The 14,513-nt window shown below is 42.2% G+C and overlaps 1 protein-coding gene across 2 annotated transcripts in view; it reads left to right on the top strand.

The window, feature by feature from the left end:
• Nucleotides 1-6,802: 6,802 nt before the first annotated feature.
• golgb1 (golgin B1) overlaps nucleotides 6,803-14,513 on the top strand; it is a 52,211-nt gene continuing 44,500 nt past the window's right edge. For both annotated transcript variants that reach the window (XM_060903806.1, XM_060903805.1), the window contains exons 1-3: nucleotides 6,803-7,008; nucleotides 8,879-8,972; nucleotides 10,303-10,473. In XM_060903806.1, coding sequence (XP_060759789.1) covers nucleotides 8,886-8,972; nucleotides 10,303-10,473 — 258 coding nt within the window. In that variant the 5' untranslated portion in view covers nucleotides 6,803-7,008; nucleotides 8,879-8,885. The remainder of the gene's footprint in view (nucleotides 7,009-8,878; nucleotides 8,973-10,302; nucleotides 10,474-14,513) is intronic.

The following is a 14,513-nucleotide window of genomic DNA, read 5'->3' as shown; positions in this document are numbered from 1 at the left end:
TGGAAAAAATAAACAAGGGTGCTCTGATAGCACATTATCCCCCGCTGGCAACTATGTCACAACTCTGGTAAAACACGACTGAATTGAACGAAATTACAATATCCGTATTACCGACATATAACAAAGAATTCTGCCAAGTTTGGTGAAATTCCTCCAAAAATTGTGAGAGGAGTTGATTTCAGAAGGTGAGCACCCTTACTGACAGACGGACATCGCCACGACATGATCCCCCTTCGGGGGGATAAAAACAATACACATGGGGGTATGGTTATATTTTCGAGACATTCTGAATGAAATAAACACATTAAATGTGAATAATAATGAAGATACGCAGCCTCACTCTGAGACTAATTCAGGTTTATCTCATCTCATCTCATTATCTCTAGCCGCTTTATCCTGTTCTACAGGGTCGCAGGCAAGCTGGAGCCTATCCCAGGTGACTACGGGCGAAAGGCGGGGTACACCCTGGACAAGTCGCCAGGTCATCACAGGGCCGACACATAGACACAGACAACCATTCACACTCACATTCACACCTACGCTCAATTTAGAGTCACCAGTTAACCTAACCTACATGTCTTTGGACTGTGGGGGAAACCGGAGCACCCGGAGGAAACCCACACGGACACGGGGAGAACATGCAAACTCCACACAGAAAGGCCCTCGCCGGTCACGGGGCTCAAACCCGGACCTTCTTGCTGTGAGGCGACAGCGCTAACCACTACACCACCGTGCTGCCCTGCTCTCCTAAACTATCCTAAAGCTAGTATCATTCACCCGGACCAAACTGGTTTTATCCCAGGCAGGTACTCCTTCTGTAATGTCTGCAAAATTCTCAATATTTTATACAGTATGCCACTTATGGCAAGGATAACAGAGCTGCCATATTATCTTTAGATGCTCATAAAGCGTTTGATATGATGGAGTGGCCCTACTTAATTGCGACTTTAAGGAGGTTTGGATTTGGCGACACATTCATAGAATGGGTTAAATTATTATACATAGATCCAAAATCCTTCATTCTCACAAATGGGGATAAATCCAACCCGTTTTCCTTGCAATGTGGCGTTCGCCAGGGGCATCCACTGTCTCCCTTGCTGTTTGACATCGCATTGGAGCCGTTGGCACTTGGCATTAGGGGTCATCCGGACATTAAAGGCATCAAGTTAGGTGACATTGAGACCCGAGTGACCCTTTACGCAGACAATCTCCTTATTTGTTTAGCTGACCCAGTAGTCTCTATCCCCATCCTACTGGATTATATAAATTCCTTTGGGAAGATTTCTGGTTATATCATAAATTGGCAAAAGAGCGACAGCGCTAACCACTACACCACCGTGCCACCCTGAAGTGAAACTGACCTCATTAATAGTGAAAGAAAATCCAAGAGGTTTCAGTTTCACAACCCAAACCAACACCCCCCCCCCCCCCCCCCCCAATTTTTTTTTTTTTATACTTTTCCAATTTTTCCAACATGTTTTTCATTTCAGTTGTTGTATTTCCTTTGGAAGTGAAATTAATTTTACACTTTTGGTTCGTCCTCATTTGGATGAAGAGGAATGGTGGGGGTGGCCAAGGAGGATGGATAGTGGATTAGCAAAGATGGTACATTTTAAGCAAAAAGACAGATCTTGGAACAAATCTAAGTTATATTTCGCGCCTGTAGAGATTAAAGACAGCTCTCTGGCCACACCCCTTTTAGTGTTCTTTGCATCTCATCTCATCTCATTATCTCTAGCCGCTTTATCCTTCTACAGGGTCGCAGGCAAGCTGGAGCCTATCCCAGCTGACTACGGGCGAAAGGCGGGGTACACCCTGGACAAGTCGCCAGGTCATCACAGGGCTGACACATAGACACAGACAACCATTCACACTCACATTCACACCTACGCTCAATTTAGAGTCACCAGTTAACCTAACCTGCATGTCTTTGGACTGTGGGGGAAACCGGAGCACCCGGAGGAAACCCACGCGGACACGGGGAGAACATGCAAACTCCACACAGAAAGGCCCTCGCCGGCCACGGGGCTCGAACCCGGACCTTCTTGCTGTGAGGCGACAGCGCTAACCACTACACCACCGTGCTGCCCCAAGAAAACTCATACAAACCAAATAAAAGTGAAATGTGTAGCTTTAGGTTGCTATAAACGCCTGTGTAAATAATTTTATCATCAAACCGTGCTGCCACAGAGCTGCTCTTATCTTCTGTTTCTCTTTTAACTCGACGTTTCTTTTCCTGAGTCTCGTTTCCTTTTTCCCAGAGATTTTTCTCACCACTCTTACGTTCGGTGATTTCCTTTCCCGGTTCAGACCTGACTTCCTGTTACAGGATACTGTACGTGATTAGATATGCATCAGTGCTAATAAAGATCAGAACTGCAGATTTTTGTTATCCTGTAATATAAAACCACATGGCTCGGCTTACAGCCCACGCAATTACAAACGCATCAGGTATAATTCATGTTTCCTTTTTTAATAAACTATAATAATGACTAATAATACTCAAAGGTTACACCTCCAGTCTGAAGCTCAATATCAATACTCAAACTGGAAATCTCTGTAATACAGATGTGTGTGTGTGTGTAAAGTGAAGAGAAATGTAGAACTTTTAATTTGATCTGAGATAATTCATGTGTGTATAACTGGGGAAAAAAAATAATGGAATTGCCCAAGAATACATACAATACATAAAATATAGATGATTCCTCTAATAAATCGTCATGCAGAGAACATTATGATATGAAAATGGCTACATTAAATGATTGTTACATCTGTGAATAGAGATATTTGTGTGTTTAATGTGGCAGTTAAGATTTTTTCGTTATTCAGTCGCCATTTTTGACGCTCGTACTGATTACGCCGTAATAAATGTTAATGATAAAAGAAATTATACTGAAAATATGACAAGTATACTGTATATGAGCACTAGGTCAACATATATGATATTAAAATTAAAAAGTTATAATAATAATATACTTTCTGAATTAGGACCAAAACTTCAAGCTCCAGACTTTAAAACATTCACTAAAAATTATACATAGTCATTTTTAAATGTATGTGTGTGTAAAGTGAAGAGAAATATAGAACTTTTAATTTGATCTGAGATAATTCATGTGTGTATAACTGGGGAAAAAAAAAAATGGAATTGCCCAAGAATACATAAATACATAAAATATAGATGATTCCTCTAATAAATCGTAATGCAGAGAACATTATGATATGAAAATGGCTACATTAAATGATTGTTACATCTGTGAATAGAGATATTTGTGTTTAATGTGGTAGTTAAGATTTTTTCCTTATTCAGTCGTCCTTTTTGACGCTCGTACTGATTACGCCGTAATAAATGTTAATGATAAATGAAATTATACTGAAAATATGACAAGTATACTGTATATGAGCACTAGGTCAGCATATATTATATTAAAATAATAAAAATAATAATAATAATAAAAAAAAATAATAATATACTTTCTGAATTAGGACCAAAACTTCAAGCTCCAGACTTTAAAACATTCACTAAAAATTATACATAGTCATTTTTAAATATATTTTTTTAAACTAACAGTGAAGCACATACATGAACAATATCCCGAGAGAGACATTTCAGGGCAACAGGATCTTCAATAAAACTTTTACAAAATATTTGTTTGATGTTTTATCATTCCGGCATCATTCTGATTATAGAATCCATGCGAAAAAAAAAAGTTTTTTCGGAAACTTCCCATTTGTCACTCCGAGTCCGACTCTTTACCCGACAGGATCTCCATCGCAGTCCCGGTGCATCTTCGGCTCAGCCTGCTCAGGCTCCTGTGTATGGCGTTGAGCACCAACGCGACACACTGCACAGAGAGCATCATCCACCTGATCACCTCCACGACCCAGCCAACGGAGCGAGACGTGAAGCTCACCAACACCGTCATGTAGTGCGCGAGCAGGAAGAGGCTGCGAGCCAGCTGCTTGCCGTACTGGACGATCAGGTTCACTCTGCAGTCGAGTCCTCGCATCCTGCCGTGGTTCATGATGACTGTCGCAGTGGAACGTGGACGGACGGGTTACGACGAATTCAAAGATGGAGTTCTGTTACAAACTAAAGAACGGCGTCGGACCAGTTCAGCTTTTCACAGACACTGGGTTAAAATGTGTTGACAATGCAGTGAGACGTGTCACAGGAAAATTTCTGTGGGCGTGATGTCACTCAAAACACTTCCTCCAGTGAAACTGTGAAGAAAAGTTCCAGACTCTTTTACAGCTCGAGGTTTCGCTTCTGAAAGGAGAAATGACTCCTGAGAAAAATATCGTGTCTCAGCGTGTCGACACGCTTTCTGTCACTTTCTTTCCCATTTGCAGTTCTACTTTGTAGATACTCGCTTGCCGTCTCGTTTCAGTGTGTGGATGTTCTTGTCGTCATGAACAGCTTTAGTTTGGAGATGCCTGCTGTTTCATGTCCTGCCGGTGCTTATACATTGGATGCTGCTTCATTCAGATTTACATTTGCACTTTGTACACTCCTTTACCACTTCCTTTCAGTTCAGTTAAAATGTGCAAACACTCCATTGCTGCTTTGTTTCAGGTTTACAGTTGTAATTTATAGACGCCCTTTTGCTGTTTGTTTTTAATTTGTAGACATTCCCTTATTCCGGTTTATAGTTTTTTCATTTGTAACTGTAGTTTTGTGGTTGTAATTTGTAGACACTCCCTTTCCTCTTCATTTCAGAGCCGTGCTTATTATTTGTAGACGCTCCCTTGGTGCTTGTGGTTTTTTTTCTTCTTCTTTGCAGTTAATTTGTAGACATCCCCTTAATGTTCTGTTTCAGGGTTACAGTTTTATTTGTAACTGTAGTTTTGTGGTTGTAATTTGTAGATGATCCATTGCTGTTTTTTTCCTCTTTGCAGTTCATTTGTAGACACTCCTTCAACTTTGTGGTTGTAATTTGTAGACACTCCCTAACTGCCCCGTTGCTCTGTTTCAGGTTTACAGTTTTATTTGTAACTGTAGCTTTGTGGTTGTAATTTGTAGATGCTCCCGTTCCTCTTTGTTTCAGATTTGTGGTTGCAATTTGTAGATGCTCCCTTAGTGTTTTTTCCCTTTCCTTCCTCTTTGCAGTTAATTTGAAGGCATCCCCTTGCTGCTCTGTTTCAGGTTTACAATTTTATTTGTCACTAGCTTTGTGGTTGTAATTTGTAGATGCTCCCTTTCCTCTTCGTTTCAGATTTGTGGTTGTAATTTGTAGATCCTCTGTCGGTGCTTGTTTGTTCCTCTTTGCAGTTAATTTGAAGACATCCCCTTACTGCTCCATTGCTCTGTTTCAGGTTTACAGTTTTATTTGTAACTGTAGCTTTGTGGTTGTAATTTGTAGATGCTCCTGTTCCTCTTTGTTTCAGATTTGTGGTTGTAATTTGTAGATGCTCCCTTAGTTTTTTTTTTCCCTTTCCTTCCTCTTTGCAGTTAATTTGAAGGCATCCCCTTGCTGCTCTGTTTCAGGTTTACAATTTAGTCACTAGCTTTGTGGTTGTAATTTGTAGATGCTCCCTTTCCTCTTCGTTTCAGATTTGTGGTTGTAATTTGTAGATCCTCTGTCGGTGCTTGTTTGTTCCTCTTTGCAGTTAATTTGAAGACATCCCCTTACTGCTCCATTGCTCTGTTTCAGGTTTACAGTTTTATTTGTAACTGTAGCTTTGTGGTTGTAATTTGTAGATGCTCCCGTTCTTCTTTACAGATTTGTAGTTGTAATTTGTAGATGCTCCCTTAGTGTTTTCCCCCTTTCCTTCCTCTTTGCAATTAATTTGAAGATATCCCCTTAGTGCTGTTTCAGATTTACAGTTTTATTTGTAACTGTAGTTTTGTGGTTGTAATTTGTAGATGCTCCCTTTCCTCTTCGTTTCAGATTTGTAGTTGTAATTTGTAGATGCTCCCTTAGTGGTTTTTTTTTTCCTTTCCTCCCTCTTTGCAGTTATTTTGAAGACATCCCCTTACTGCTCCGTTTCAGGTTTACAGTTTTATTTGTAACTAGCTTTGTGGTTATTTGTCGATGCTCCGTCGGTGCTTGTTTTTCCTCTTTGCAGTTAATTTGAAGATATCCCCTTACTGCTCTGTTTCTGATTTACAGTTTTATTTGTAACTAGCTTTGTGGTTGTAATTTGTAGATGCTCCCTTTCCTCTTCGTTTCAGATTTGTAGTTGTAATTTGTAGATCCTCCGTCGGTGTTTGTTTTTTCCTCTTTGCAGTTGATTTGCTCCGTTTCAGGTTTACAGTTTTATTTGTAACTGTAGCTTCGTGGTTGTAATTTGTAGATGCTCCCTTGGTGTGTTTTTTTCCTTTCCTTCCTCTTTGCAGTTAATTTGAAGGCATCCCCTTACTGCTCCATTGCTCTGTTTCAGATTTACAGTCTTATTTGTAACTGTAGTTTTATGGTTGTAATTTGTAGATGCTCAGATTTGTGGTTGTAATTTGTAGATGCTCCCTTAGTGTTTTTTTTTCTTTCCTTCCTCTTTGCAGTTAACTTGAAGGCATCCCCTTGCTGCTCGGTTTCAGATTTACAGTTTTATTTGTAAATAGCTTTGTGGCTGTAATTTGTAGATCCTCTGTCGGTGCTTGTTTTTTCCTCTTTGCAGTTGATTTGCTCTGTTTCAGGTTTACAGTTTAATTTGTAACTGTAGCTTTGTGGTTGTAATTTGTAAATTATCCCTTAGTGTTTTTTCCCCCTTTCCTTCCTCTTTGCAGTTAATTTGAAGATATAACCTTACTGCTCTGTTTCAGGTTTAGTTTTATTTGCAACTGTAGTTTTATGGTTGTAATTTGTAGACGCTCCCTTTCCTCTTCGTTTTAGACTTGTGCTTGTAATTGGCAGACGCTCCCTTGCCCCTGCGCAGGCCAATCGCTGTTGTGTGACTTTTTCATTTCCGGGATGTTTGGTGATGTGGCTCTGCTCACAAATCCCAAACACGACATTTATTCAAGAGTCCGAGAACAGCAGCTTCTGCTCGCTTGAGGAGGATCCACAGCAGGTCAGTGTGGCACCGCAGCCATTAAAGACGACGTGTGATGATGATGATGATGCGCGACTGTTTTTCTAACCTACTGCACAGAAACCCTGTGGTTTCCTGGTGAATCTGAGTCCGTGGTGAGATGAGGAGCTAATTTCATACCTTCACACCTTCCAGCAGGTTCCCTGAGTCCGTGAGGAGCCTCGCAGAACCTCAGCGTTTCTTCATTAATCTTTTCTGCTTGTTGTGTCGGGGCAGCAGCGCGCATGCGCAGCCGCGTCACGCTGTGCAGGCGGTGTCTCTCCCCCCGACTTTGTTGACTTTCCGCAGCGCGCGAGGTTTCGGGTTCACATCATGAATATTAATTAGGCGACTGAAGGACTTGCATGTGATTGGCTGACGCCAGTGAGGCTTCTATGGTAACCGGATACAAAGCTGTCTAATCTGACAGATAGCAGGTTTATCAGGCACACCTACAGGTGGAGAGACTTACACACTGAACCCCACGTGTCGTGCTGCACATAAGTATTGGCACCCTGTCATACATGTCAAGCAAACCTGTATAACCAACCTCCAAAATCCGTATTTCCCTTATAAAATCCGTATAAGATGCAAATTAAAATAATTTACCTAAAATTTGAATGATAATTAACAATGATATATCCCAGTTACTTTTTATTCAATATTAATAACAATAAACCTTCAGAATGAATACAAAGTGCTATCAGCGTAGTTACGAAGGAAATACTTCGTTGTTTGGAGACAGGTTTCACCGAGCGTCTATTATGCACGAGACTTCATCTCATCTCATTATCTCTAGCCGCTTTATCCTTCTACAAGGTCGCAGGCAAGCTGGAGCCTATCCCAGCTGACTACGGGCGAAAGACGGGGTACACCCTGGACAAGTCGCCAGGTCATCACAGGGCTGACACATAGACACAGACAACCATTCACACTCACATTCACACCTACGCTCAATTTAGAGCCACCAGTTAACCTAACCTGCATGTCTTTGGACTGTGGGGGAAACCGGAGCACCCGGAGGAAACCCACGCGGACACGGGGAGAACATGCAAACTCCGCACAGAAAGGCCCTTGCCGGCCCCGGGGCTCGAACCCAGGACCTTCTTGCTGTGAGGCGACAGCGCTAACCACTACACCACCATGCCGCCCACGAGACTTCATATTAGCCACAAAGTCAGGAAAATCTGTTCGTAAAATTACGTTATAATGACCAAATACAATGAAAAGTATTTTTCCAGTCTCACCTGTGAAAGGTAATCCCATGTGATCTCGTTTGGACGGTAAACCTGTTGGTACAGTTAAACGCAGCACATGAATGAGGCATCTTTATTCTCCGCTACTGTCTAGACGCTATACCAGAGACGGTTGAAGAATCTCCACTTTGCCCCATCCAATATGGCGGCGAGGATGACGTATGATTCTACGCAGAAGGCGGCGTCTATGTTTATATGTCTATGACTTCACGGTTGGCAGGATTCTCGCAGTGCGGTGTGCGCATGATCAAAAGTGGAACGAAGTCTCGCTACCACAAGATAACGCGCGATTTCATAAGACTCTTTACTGGCTGTCTGTGGTCTACAGTACGTTTGTAAATGTTATGCGCTCTTTTATCATCGTGGGAATTGATTATAGCTCTAAATAAATATTGAAGTTTTTTTTAAAGAATCCGTATAACTTTATTTATACGCCCGTATACTACGTTTATTGAATCAAATCCGTATAAAATACGGACATTCCGTATAGGTTGACATGTATGCCCTGTGTATTCCGTCCACTGGATGCTCCGCGTGAATCAGGACGCGAAATAATTTCTCGATTAAACTGGAATGAATCATTTTTAAGCTGTTGTTTGTTTTTCTCCTCGCAGGTCGGCCATGTTTAGCCGGCTGACCCAAGGCGTGACCTCGGTGCTGCAGGAGTTATCCGGGGAGGAGCAGCATGGCGATGATGCTGATCCTCAGGTGAGTCTCGACACCTGTGCAGTGCTCAGGAACTGGAGAGACTGCGCGCGCACACATTTATTTAGCCAAATGTTCCTTCAGCAGGAGCTTCTTTTTTTCAACATCAGACAAGGCTCGGCGTTTAGACAGCTGTATCTGTAGCTGTCACGCTTTGTCTCGCTGTCAGAGAACCTTCTGATAAACTCAAGGTCCTGCAGGAATAAACAGTGTTCAGATGACCGTGAGTGAGAGAGGCTCTGTATAAATAAAAGGAAGATGGTTGGGAACGTGCGATGGAGAACATTGGTGTTCGATGGCAAATTTTGGTGAAGGTTGGTGAACATTGGTGCGCGATGGCAAACATTGACATACATTGGCATGTGCTGGCAAACGTTAGCGTGCAATGGAGAATGTTGGCGTACATTGGGATGTCATGATGAATGTTGGTGTGCATTGGTGTGTGATGGAGAACACTGGCGTGGAATGGCAAACTTTGGTGAATGTTGCCACATGATGGCAAATGTTGGTGTGCGATGGCGAATGTTGGCATGCAGTGGAGAACATTGGTGTGTGATGGATGGCAAACATTGACGTACCATGGCGTGTGATGGCGAATGTTGGTGTACCGTGGTGTGTGCTGGCAAATGTTGGCTTGCGATGGAGAACATTGGTATGCAATGGCAAATGTCAGCGAACGTTGGAATGCGATGGCAAACATTGGTGTGCAATGGTGAATGTTGCTGTGCGATGGAGAACATTGGCATACATTGGCGTGTGATGGATGGCAAATGTTGGCGTACCATGATGTGTGATGGTGGACATTGGCGTGCAATGGGGAATGCTGGTGTTCGATGGAGAACATTGGTGTGCAATGACAAATGTTGGTGAACGTTGGCATGCGATGGCAAATGTTGGCGTGCAATGGAGAACGTTGGTGTGCAGTTGCAAACGTTGGTGAATATTGGCATGCGATGGCAGATGGTGGCGTGTGATGGAGAACATTGGCATACATTGGTGTGTGATGGATGGCAAATGTTGGCGTACCATGGCGTGCAATGGAGAACATTAGTGTGCAATGGCAAACGTTGGTGTGCAATGGCAAACGCTGGCATACCATGGCATGTGATGGCGAATGTTGGCATACCATGGCATGTGATGATGGACGTTGGCATGTGATGGTGAATGCTGATGTGTGATGGACAGTATCTTTTGAGCTCTTTATAATTTAAATCTGTTTATTTGCGTGATACTCTTCAAATCCATTCCAATCACCGCATTATTCCTCAGTAGATGCTTGCAAATGCCTGATGTTTGAGGTCAGTCACAGTTTCTGTATTTCCGTTTTGTACAGGGTGATTTGGTGCCGACGTTGTTATCCGGCCCTGATGCCTCCTCAGATGTCTCGGGAGCTTCAGAAGAGATCCTGGACCGATTGGCTCAGACAGAACAGCTGGTGGTTCAGCTTAAAGAGCTGATCAGGGAGAAGGACGATCAGCTGGCCAGCGCTGAGAAACTGCACAAGGTGAGAAATAAGTGTGCATCAGAACCATCTCGAATGTTCTGAAGACTCGAATAGCAGTCAGGACTTTTCTGAGGTTCTTCATGAGTTCTGTTAGATTGTGGGAAATTCAATAAAATGTAAACACTCCAATCTGGGAGTGTTCATCCCTCCGGTAAAGAGACTGCACAGTTGGTTGAACGTCATCTTTCAGCCTGGACTAAACCACTGCTGATTAGGGCTTTGACTTCGAACTTCGATATTCGAATACAATTCGAATGTTGTGAAAAAAAGAGATGTTTGAACGAATATTAGGCAGCTCTAAATATTCGAACCTGTATATGGTATCATTAGGCATAATTCTTTTATTTTTGTGAATGTGGTTGTAAACGTTTTCAGTTCAGGTCGCAGGTTTTTTTTTTTTTTTTTTAACGTCTGTGGAATTTATGTGAATCGCGAAGGTCATTGTCTTTTGTCTTATCTGGGCACCTGTAGACGTTAGCGTCAAGCTGACTATGCGACACTGCGCAGTAATGCTTTCATGCGCTGTTATTTTTGTCAACTTGGGATAGTTGCTAAAAAAAAAAATTAAAAAAAACTATTAGCTTACTTGCGCAAGTAGCCTATAGGCCTAAATTAATTTAGCCTACACATGGTGGAATTTACATACCATGAAGTTCATAAGTTAACGAAGTGAGCACGTAAAACTAATCTGTGATCTTATAACATATCGTGTCCGTGTTTGTTTGAATTGTGAATCAGAGACGCGAGCAGGAAGCAGTGACATGACAGCTGACACCGGTCTCATTCAAAACAAACATTCTCAAAAGCCAACACGAATGGGCTCGGAACGGCAGTGTTATAAACTCACAGATTAGGTGTAGGCCTAGCAGTACCTGCTCATTTTGTAAACGTTCCCCTTTGATTGTCAGTGAGGCTACAGTTTAGAGGCTTTCATCAGTACAAGCAACCAGGAAACCGAAGGAACAGCGTTTCACACAAAAAAGGCAACGGACAAACGACGAAGTTTGTGGATTATGTAACGTTAAAAGTGTCAGCCGGTATAATGCCAATTACTACGACACTGCACGTTTCATTAGTAGTGGTTGTAAAAACACGCCTGAATATTTCATATTTCCTGCACGTAATCTTATTGACATTGACTGAACACTGCCCCCTGGTGGACTGAATATCATATTTAATTTTGATGCCGAGGTGTTAGTGAGGCATTTAAGAATAATATAATTAATAAAAGTTCGAATACTATTCGAATGTCTAGATTAATTTCCAAACGAACTTCGACTATGATTTTTGGGCCAAGGTCAAAGCCCTACTGCTGATTCCGGGGGTGGTGGTGGTCTGATATAGTACCATACCTGCCAACCTGTACGCATCTTGCGTAGCCGCTACGAATTTTTACCTCATTGTACGACTGTACGTTTTCACATTAAAAAGTACGCATATCGTCCGAACTCGCATTTCAGTCAAGTTCTCGCTGAAGTTGATACCGCTGATCTGTGAGAAGACTCAAAGCCAGAATGGAACGCTTTGCCCAATCCCCCCGCCCCTCTTCCAGAGCGTGTGGCTCCGCCCTCTTCACCCCTCCCCCTCCCCTTCCTCCTTCGCGTCTCTGACTTGAGTGCAGCGGTGCAGCCAGGTGGCTAGAGCGAGTCAGGGATTGAAACGCCGGTTAGAGACGTCGTTTTTATATTTGTAACAGAAACAGTTGTGTTTCACGTGTACTCGAGCTTCCTAGCCGTTATTTTGTGCATTTACAACACCAGCGGTACAGGCTAGTTCTTCATTTAACTTCGAAGCCGTCACTCGAGGTTGCATATTCGATGCTGTAACCAACGAAACCTGATTACAATTCCTCTCGCGCTCTCATTGAATCACTATGATAAGTACCACTTTTATTGATGTGCTCAACAAAACGTAGCGTGTTGTATATCTTAAAGTGCCATTCCACCATTGGATGTATTCTTTGGCATAAAATACAATATATTTTATGACAACATGACTAGACAGAGAAATCTTTTAGCTTCAAAATGATATATCGAACATAATTTTTTGACAACGACAAGTATATTAATTTTGCGACCAAAGTCACCTACCCTTTTAATTTCCGCGCGGTAGTGAAACGTGATGTCATCGGCAGGTTCCCCTTCTTGTGTACCACGTGTCGGTCTATTTTTAGACCAGGAAACCCCCAAAGTGAGAGAGTCATTTCTCCTTGTATATGGGGGCCAAAAAAATTGCGAAAAATTTTGAGTTAATCTTTCAGTTAGCTAGATTTATTGGTATTAGCTAGATTTATTGGTATTATTTTTATCGCGTTCTATCTGCCATTGCTGATAATATGTGCCACGTCACACGGTACACAAGAAGGGGAACCTGCCGATGACATCACGCGCGGAAATTAAAAGGGTAGGTGACTTTGGTCGCAAAATTAATATACTTGTCGTTGTCAAATTATGTTTGATATATCATTTTGAAGCTAAAAGATTTCTCTATCTAGTGATGCCATTTATATATGTTGTCAAAATATATTGTATTTTATGCCGAAGAATACATCCAATGGTGGAATGGCACTTTAAGGGCAGTCGGTAACTTCTGTCAGTGGTAGCCTAGAATGTTTGCAGATGATGTGAAGTTGAAAATTGGTCGTCCCTCTTATGAAAAAGCCTGCGTGGTACTGCGGTATCAAATGCTTTTTTATACAGTATTACTGCAGTAAATGCAATATTTCGAATGCAAATGCAATAGTTTGCACATGACAAAGGCATACTACAAAATACTGCAGTGTACTGTATAATGCAATATTTTTACTGTATAATGCAATATACTTCCAACATGTTAAATGCAAAAGTCTAAACCTATTGCATGGGAAATTTGTGCAGACCATATTTAGTGTTGAAAGTGCCTTTTTTACATACTGTATTAATTTAATGTGTTATTTATTTTGAAAGAGTGGCTCTGGTTTAATTTCATTTCATTTGCACATGTATTTAATGTTTGTTGTGCTTTTCAAAACGGAAGGAAGTTCGCAAGAGCCATCAGTAACAGTTTCCCAAAGTCTATCAATAGGAATGTTTTACAAAACTGGACTATGTTCCCAAGGTCAATCAATAAAACTGGATTGAAAGTGTGTTTTTGGTCTGCTGGTTGTGGTCTGTGGGGGCGCATGCGCGCCGGGTTGGGGTGAGGTTGACGCGAGGGGGGAGGGACTCGTAAAATTGTACTCATAAAATTTTTTCAAGGTTGGCAGGTATGTAGTACTATATCACCTACAGACACGGAGTTACTTCTCTTAGGCTACGTTCACACTGCAGGCTGAAGTGACTCAAATCCGATCTTTTCGCCCATATGTGACCTGTATCCGATCTTTTATTGACAATATGAACGACACAGATCTGATTTTTTTCAAATCCGACCCAGGCCGTTTGGATATGTGGTCCTAATTCCGATTCCTATCCGCTCTTTTCATATGCGACTTCAGTCTGAACCACCAGGTCACATTCATCTGACTTACACGTCATCAACAAGCCACAGACGTCACTATTCTGCGCTGAAGTAGGCGGCGGGTCTCTCAAAAAAAAGTTACAACAACATGGCGCATAATCACGGGCGCAGATAGAGGGTGGGATTCGTCCCACCCAGATTTAAATTCACCTCGTTCGGTCCCCCCCACTTATAGGGAGGAAAAAAACGTCTATGCTGTCTTTCTTTGCATAAGGCAAACCTCACGGAAAAATCAAAAGACTAATTACCATTCGGTTTATTGAGGTGCACAGCAGTGTATACATAGTTGCAACAACTCACATAAAACAAAACAAAGACTGATATTCGGTTGGTTGAGCTGCGCAGACTGCACAGGTTGCGAGCTCGAGCTTGGTTGCTATGGTAACCCACAAGAAGTTTGACAGGCATATCGGGGTTGGTTTGCTGGCAGCTTTGTCCCCCCCAGTTTTTTGTCCCCCCCAGTTCAAAAAACGTATCTGCGCCCCTGCGCATGACATCAATGCGAGGGACGCTTCGGGCTGTGAAGGTTCTGAATCTTCTCA

Source organism: Neoarius graeffei, chromosome 21 (assembly GCF_027579695.1).
Source record: "Neoarius graeffei isolate fNeoGra1 chromosome 21, fNeoGra1.pri, whole genome shotgun sequence".
Lineage (NCBI taxonomy): Eukaryota > Metazoa > Chordata > Actinopteri > Siluriformes > Ariidae > Neoarius > Neoarius graeffei.
This window is presented reverse-complemented; position numbering and strand designations above follow the sequence as displayed.